Source organism: Lathyrus oleraceus, chromosome 3, assembly GCF_024323335.1.
Source record: "Lathyrus oleraceus cultivar Zhongwan6 chromosome 3, CAAS_Psat_ZW6_1.0, whole genome shotgun sequence".
Classification (NCBI taxonomy): Eukaryota; Viridiplantae; Streptophyta; class Magnoliopsida; order Fabales; family Fabaceae; genus Lathyrus; species Lathyrus oleraceus.
In genome coordinates, this window is record NC_066581.1 from 384,153,743 (window position 1) to 384,161,741 (window position 7,999).

General features: G+C 32.3%; 1 protein-coding gene across 2 annotated transcripts; it reads left to right on the forward strand.

Annotated features, from left to right (window-relative positions):
• The first annotated feature begins 1,174 nt into the window (after window positions 1-1,174).
• On the forward strand, window positions 1,175-6,678 carry LOC127127844 (poly(A)-specific ribonuclease PARN-like). 2 transcript variants are annotated; one of them, XM_051057122.1, is made up of 8 exons: window positions 1,175-1,609; window positions 2,261-2,391; window positions 3,450-3,644; window positions 3,827-3,939; window positions 4,293-4,409; window positions 4,487-4,601; window positions 4,692-4,907; window positions 5,956-6,678. In XM_051057122.1, exons 1-8 carry the CDS (start codon window positions 1,230-1,232, stop codon window positions 6,600-6,602), a joined length of 1,914 nt encoding a protein of 637 aa, XP_050913079.1. In that variant the 5' UTR covers window positions 1,175-1,229; the 3' UTR covers window positions 6,603-6,678. The 2 variants fall into 2 exon arrangements, with proteins under 2 accessions (XP_050913079.1, XP_050913080.1); XM_051057123.1 differs by having other exon boundaries at window positions 3,863-3,939.
• The last annotated feature ends 1,321 nt before the right edge of the window (window positions 6,679-7,999 follow it).

Sequence of the window (7,999 nt, forward strand, 5' to 3'; positions counted from 1 at the left end):
CTAGTGAAAAGGTTAATTCATAACTGATGTGTTACTCAGACTCTAATTGGTGTGAAGACAGAGTTGATAGAAGAAGTACTTCTGGATATTTGTTTAAGTATCTGGGAGGTTATATTTCTTGGTGCTCCAAGAAGCAACTAGTTGTTGCTTTGTTAACCTGTGATGTTGAATACATTGCAGATGATGTGGCTGCATGTCAAGTTGTTTGACTTCTGAATTTACTATAGGATCTGAAGATCAAGGTAAACAAGCCTTTGAAGTTGATGATTGATAACAAGTATGCAATCAATCTTGCCAAGAACTCAATGTTGCATGGGAGAAGCAAGCATATTGGGACTAAGTATCACTTTCTGAGAAGTCAGGTTCAGAATGGAGTGCTAGAAGTTATGCACTGTAGCACCCAGAAACAGCTGACAGATATTCTGACGAAAGCAATCAAGACTGGTCAGTTTCTCCACTCGAGGGATGAAATTGGTGTTGTTAGTTTTGATTAGCTGAATATGAATTAATGGATGGTGTTAGAAGTAATTCATGTTCAATAGTAGTATTAGTCTTGTTAAGCTTAATCTAGCTAGTATAGATTAGCATTTTGGCATACATGACATTATTGTTATGTATATAATAAGTGTAGTTGTCAATAGTGGTATGTGCATAACCATTTGTTATAATCGTTTTGAAGAGTAGTAGAAGTTTTTATTTCAATTCTCTCTTCTCTCTCTTTTTCGATCTTCATCTTCTTCATCTTGTGCACCAATAAATCTTGACAGTAAAAATAATTATTGGAAAAATATACTTCTAAAATGAATTATTACGCCGGTTAAAAGTTGCTTTAAAAATAGAAGTATTGTGAATAATATTAATGTAAGAATTAAAAATCGAATAGTATAATAATTAATGAAATCATAATGAAAAAAAGGATAGTGAGGAGTATGCAAAACATCTTTTTAATGGATTATTAGTGGTATAATTTAATAATTTTGGTAGTCATGATAGTAGATATAATTTTAAAAAGTGAAAATTAAAGTGATATTACAAATTAAAAATATAAAACTAAAAACTAGAGAACTTTGTTAGATTAACACGATATCATATTTATTTATATTTATTTAATTTAGGATTTAATTTAAAAAGAAAATCAATTGGATAGTGAGAACTATATCAATTTTTCTCAAAATAAATGTCATAATTGATTATGTAATGACGGGGAGAAAACCGAGCTATGAAGGTTTATGAAAGAAAAAACCCAGAAGCGAAACAGTAAACACGCCGTTTCAATGGCTTCACTTTTTCACCTCCTATTCCTAAATCAAAAGCGTTCACTCTGCACCAAACTCTCCACTACCAAATGGAAGGTGAAGCAGGTCACAACTTCCAACTTCAACGAATCTTTGAAGGAAATCAAAACTCACATCTCTTCTTCCGACTTTATCTCCATATCGATGGAAAAAACCGGTTCCTCATCGACGACTCCGTGGCACCGCGTTCAGCCATTTGATACGGCGGAAACCGCTTACCTTAAGGCTAGTCAGTCCGCCCAGCGGTTTCAGTTGCTCCAATTTGCTGTCTGCCCGTTTTCTGTTACGGATTCCAATAACCTAGTTGCTCACCCGTAAGTTCGCTATATATTGAAGTCGGTGCCGCAAATTTAAACTATGGAGCATTATTCTTGAGAATGTAAAAATTATAAAGTTCACTTAATTTTTAATAAGCACTTGTGGTGGTGATATAATCTATAACTAGCAGCAATGTTGTCAATTAGGAATAGCAGAAAATAGAATATTGTTAAAATTAATAATGCTCTATGCAATAGTGATATGCTATTTGACAGCATTTTGTACTTAATAGCATATTGTGGAATAGCAGAGCTTTTTGAAGCAAGATCGTAAAAAAGATGTGTTGGGCTTTTTTTTGGGCCTGAATTAGAATTTTCATGTTTTTGTATATATGAAATTATCATTTGTATATATGCTGAGTTTTACGATCTTTCACGGACGATCTTACTTAAGATCTCATGCTTGACTACATTGAGTATAGCATTAGCAGTAGCACTGCTGTAGCTACTATTTAACAACTTTGGCTACCAGGCGCATTAGTTTGTGATCGAAGTGCAGTTTTTGCACTAGTTAGAAATCAAAACCTTGACGAGGCGTGGACTATTTTCTGTTTTAAAGAATTGAAATGCAGTTTTTGCAGTCTTTAGTGATTAATTTTTGTTGCCAGAATTTTTGTTTGTTTTTTTAAAGTTGTGCTTATTGTGTAGGTATAATTTCCTTTTGTTTCCAAGAGATGAGTTGAAGCTGGGCATGCCTGCTTACAGTTTTTTGTGCCAGACGTCTCATCTGGCGTCGATGGCTCGTCAAGGTTTTGATTTCAATACTTGCATATATGAAGGTGAGGTTTTGTTTTACCCTGTGTTTTCATTCTTCTTTATGTTTCTATGGGGTGGTTTTAAAATTTTAGTACCTATTACTATGAATTTGGATATGGGTCTCTTGTTTTCCTTTGTAGGTGTAATTTAGGTTGAGTTTTGTTATTCTATGAGTGCAATGCTTCAGATTATAACTGTTTAGTTTTTTGGAAAATTTCTTTTGGTATTATATTCTTGCGGTTTAGTAAATGTAGGGTGTTTGGGAGAGTTTATCTGGACTTATCTTATGACATAAATATTTGGATAAATCTTTGGAAGAGCTTGTGACGTGTTCTTCCATTGTTGTCAGCTTATTTTCATAAGCTATCTAGGATTATAGAAACTACCTATATAGAGCTTATGCAGAGTTTTCCCTCATTCATTCTCCCATTGTAGAAAAACCTTATAGATAACCATTTATACACTAAGTTTAATTAAATTGTGTTAGAACTTAGAACAACAATTAGTAACAGAAGAGGTAAGAAAACGATAAAACACAACAATGGAACTCGTGATGTTTAGTTAGGATGTTCGGCCAAGTGTGCCTGCATTTCCAACTACAGAGGAATTGTTGTTCCGTATTATTGATTGTGAATGAAATTAGGGTTTACAGTATTACAAGTCCTATATAAATACTACGGTCCAGAGTACAACAATACTCTTGAACCGTGCCGTGCTGCCAATGAGCCATACTCAACAAGCTGTTTACGCAAACTCCTCTTGTGATTTAATAACGATGTGATCTTTTTCTCCTACGGTATAGGTTTAAGACAATTTGAATAAGTAAACTTGGCAATATTCTTGTAAGTTAAAATGAAAAAAATGGTATTTTGCAAAGATGGTAAGTAGGGATTTCTTATCCTTTTTTTGCCATAAAATTTTAATTAAGGATTTTGCAATTTGCTAGACACCTGAGCAGATATCAAAATGTTTTAGAACTCTATTATATGCAGGAAGAGTAAGCTATCCTATGTGAATTGAGAATCTTTGATTCTGTTACTTATATCCTAAGAGCTATGATCCATTTCAATTTGTGCAACAGGTATATCGTATTTGTCCAGAGCACAAGAGTCAATTGCTAAAATTCGTTTAGGGACTGGTTCTCCCTCTCTCGGTGTGATGAAATCTTCTTCACCCCCTACCGTTGCTGATACAGTTTTTATTGAGAGGATTAGATCACGGATTAAACATTGGAGAAATACATGTAAAAACTCTGGCACAAAGACAAGCAAACACGGTAAGAGAATCTTAAGTAGAGTTTTGTACAATACTCCTTCTGCAACAAAATATAAACAAAAAGTATATCTCTCTCGGCCAAATTTAAGTCAGAAACATGTTCTTTTTTGCTTATATTTTGTTATAGAGGAAGTTAGAATTTTCTCTGGTTCTCCTTTGTTCTTTAACACTCATTTTGTGCAGAACAAATGATCAACTGTCTTAGGGATATTGTTCTAGGTAGTGAACAGTTCAAATCAAGACCGTGCTTGAATATAGATGTTTGCAGTGAACGCCAAGTGCAGCTAATTCTACAGGTATAATGGACTTAAATAAAGCCACAATTTCTTTAATTTGATTGATACATCCTTGGGCTGTGTTCGGATAAACAACTTAAATAAACATTTATAGCATAAGTGCTTATAATATAAATGCTTATATCTAAGCTACTTTTATAACAAAAGATAAAATAGTCAATATTTTCACATAGATTATAAACTGTTTACGTAAACTATCTTGAAAGCTTATGAAAATAAGCTGGAAACAACTTATAGACATGTTATAAGCCATTACATAGCTATCCTAAACAACCTCACAAGAACTCCTGCTAGTAGATAAACTCAAATAACCTTTTCCTTCTCCTTTTGTACTCTGGTTTGTCTGTATGCAGATGATAGCAGACTTCTCCGATGACTTCGTTTCTTTGGTGATCCCTTCAAAGGGTGGGACCACTCAGGCAGTACGTGTTGTGTTGGCAAATTCAAGAGAAGATAAGGAATTGTTGGAGGTACCGAGAGTCTTTTGCACTTTTTCCGTTCCTCGTTAAGTTTTACTTTGGAATATAATTCTAGATCTGTACTGCAGAAAGAGCTTCAAAGTCTTGAAGATGAGGAAATCAAGAAATTTCGTGGATTTCGAGAGGTGATCGATTTGATTTCCGCTTCACAGAAACCTGTTATCTCCCACAGTTGCCTTAATGGTGTTTCTCTTAAATGTTTCTCAGTTTAGTTCTAGTATACTGACCTGGCTTACTCACTTCCGATTCTTAACCCCTCATTGATTTTTGTAGATTGTACACTTATTCATTCAAAATTCATGGCACCACTTCCATCAGAAGTCGATGATTTTGTGAGCTCCTTGTGCAAGTTTTTCCCAAAAGTACTCGACGTGAGTTATTTGATGAAGAAAAGTGGAACCATGAAAAAGTTGACCAACATTCGAAATTCTTTATCCTACTTGAATACTCATTTCTTTGCACCTGTTGATATGGAAATTCCTGACCAAGGTCAGTCACTTTACCTCTTGATGTCCTATGCAAAATAAAGATGTTTGCTTATTAGATTGTTTTGTTCATGTCATCTTGTAAAATTTGAAGAAAGCTTCCGAATCAGCCATTTATAACTTGCACACCGTCAACATTTAGAGACATGCCAAGTTTGGTTCTTAAGTCTGTATGGATAAACATTTTAAATAAAAGTTTATTGATTATACCTATGAAGCACAAACTCTGACACTGACACCGGGACACGACACAGACACTTTGACACGGACATTCTGACACCGGTAATGTAAAAAATGTAAGATACGGACACCGCTACATATACGATAGTATTTGAGTTTCATTATCCATTTATTATTTAAAGTTTTATCTATCTATTATTTAAAGAGTTAAAAATATTTTAATCAAAATTAATATTTTTAATTCTTTATTGATAACATTGCTTCAATACATGTTTAACCCTTTTAGATGTGTCTGAGATATGTTCAAGAAATGTATAAAGTGTGTTAAAGCAAAGAAAAAACAATTTCTTATGAAACACTTGTTTGAATTTTCCGACATGGATTGAATGAGAGTCATACGGGTGTCGAACACCGATTCTCTGAATCAAAGAAAAAAAACTAATATTTTGAGGGACACTTATTTGACTTTTCTGACATTTGTCTGACTTTTTTAACAAATGTTGTACATGTGTCATACATATGTTGCACACCGACGTGTATCGATCACTGCAACACACCACTCTAGAGGAGTCCATGTTTCATAGGATAATACACTTATCATATAAGTACTTATGCATGAGCTATATCTATAACAAAAGATAAAATAAAGTCAAAACAAGATATTTTGGAAATAAGCTATTTCTTCAGCTATTTTCAAAGGCTATCCTTAAGAGCTTATAGAAATAAGGTAAAAAATTCTTATGAATGTATCAATTTGTATCCATAAGCTCTCTCAGACAATCATAGAAGTGTTTATGTGTGTAGACATAACCAAAAACATTATATAAAAAGTTAATAGTCTTCCTTTCTGCTCTTTTTTGTTTTGTTTACAGATACAGTAAACAAAGGCAAGATTGATGGACTTGATGCATTAAGGCTATCCTATTTATTCATGAAGCTCTGTTCTATATTGAAAATTTCCCCTGTTGTTGCTGCATTCGACAATAGGCGATTGGCTCCGGAGCTCGAAGACTTCACTTTCCATCCATGCTCAGCCAACATCCAAGAATCATCATGTAATGAAGATGTTACTGTGTGGACCAATAACACAAGAAAAATCAATTGTGAACATTTGGTTTTCGTATGGGGATTTAAATTTGGTATGACAGCCGGCATGCTGAAGAGTGCTCTTCGTGAATCCAACGACATCTTTTCAGAGGAGTTTGACGTAAGATTCATCGATAAGAGCTGCGCCGTCGTTGTTTTCTGGCAACCCGGGTTGTCGAAAGATCTTCTAAACGTAATGAATGGCGAAGAAATTAATGGAGGCTTAAAGGAGTTAGTATCAGATGGGTTGAGGGTAACAGGTTATGAGACATACAGAACAATGTGTAGGTTAGGTTTGTGGGAGATGAATCTTGCAGAGTCTTTAGAGAGAGCATTGGAGAGTTCTCTCAGTGATGAAAAGATTAATAGTGAAAGGAAACCTTTTGAGATTCAATGGTGTAATGATAGTGTACTTAACTTTGATGATCTTTAATGTTGTTGTTAACCTATTCTTTGAAGTTAGTTCTGTCATTTACCTATTGCAAAGAACAAGGTTATTTTTGGGGTCATGTTGAACTCTTCGTTAAAAGTATTGGAAGAGGGTTCATTAGAATCACAAGCAGGTGAGTAAGAATTTTCTTCACGAGATTTTTTGATTTGGAGGTAGAATCATGGACGTGAAAATTTGAGAAGGGATGAATGGATAAAATAAAATGGAACTGATGAAAAATGGAGAGAAAGATTACTAATTTGTCATTAGTTAGGTTTACTTTACTAACTATATTTATGACAATCGAGGTATCTAAACTATATATGAATCAAATTTCTTATTATTCAATATATCTAAAAATAAATAATATTTTATAAATAAAGAGAATTTTTTTACCGTCAGGAGTCAAATCATCTTCACCACTATTTTACTTCAAATTTAGTAATTTGAACATTTTTAATGTCTTTTAGATGTTGGGTAATGTTTTTTAGATGTTCAACTGAGTAAAATTTGTCGACTAACAATTCTACTTCTTTTAGAAAAAACTTCTCAAGATAAATTTTAGATTTAATTATAATTTTGACCTTTTTATTTTTTTATTTTTTATTTCTCTATTTTAAAATCCGAAATTTTAATTCCTCTATTTTAATTTTTTTTACTTTTAGTCCCACTATTTTAAAATTTGGAATCTGATCTCTCTATTTTTATTTTTATTTACTTTTGATTCTCTATTTTAAGTTTTATTTTGGATTTTATTCCTTTTTTAAAAGGCAAAAAAAATAAATTAAAATAGGGGACCAAAATTCTGAATTTTAAAATAGGAGGATCAAAAATAAAAAAATAAAAATAGGGGAACCAAAAATAAAAATAAAAATAAAAATAGAGGGATCAAAATTATAATTAAATCTAAATTTTATTAACGCTCTGATTGGTAAGCCATATTTCCAAGCTTATAGTTTATAAGTTCATACGACAATTTAGATCTGTTTGGTAACGGTCTTTTCATCATTAGTTTATAATTTATTTTCCCGGCGCTATTACAAATAACGTTTTATCTTATAGCTTATAGCTTATCGTATTTTTTTTTATAATTATTTTAACAAAAACCCTCTTTTATTATTTATAATTTATTTTAATTTAAATAAAATAAATATGTTTTAAATACTTTTTATGTCTTTTTACATTTATAAGTTAGTTAAACCGTTAATTTTATCCAACACTTCAATTAACTTATTAGTGATCAGTCATCAACCATTAACTATAAGTTATAAGCTATGAATCATCGGTCATCAACCATCAATTATAAACTATAAACTAACTTATCAATCAATAATTATTTTTATCAAACAAAACCTAATACTAATTTGGAAGAACTAAAATATTATCTCGTTTAAATATTG

What these genes read in the sequence shown, in the direction of transcription:
- LOC127127844 (XM_051057122.1), top strand. Translation starts at nt 1,230, where the DNA reads ATGAAAGAAAAAACCCAGAAGCGAAACAGTAAACACGCCGTTTCAATG. An exon ending in AAGATAAGGAATTGTTGGAG is followed by an intron (nt 4,410 to 4,486) that starts GTACCGAGAGTC and finishes TCTGTACTGCAG; the next exon opens with AAAGAGCTTCAAAGTCTTGA. An exon ending in TATGGAAATTCCTGACCAAG is followed by an intron (nt 4,908 to 5,955) that starts GTCAGTCACTTT and finishes TTTTGTTTACAG; the next exon opens with ATACAGTAAACAAAGGCAAG.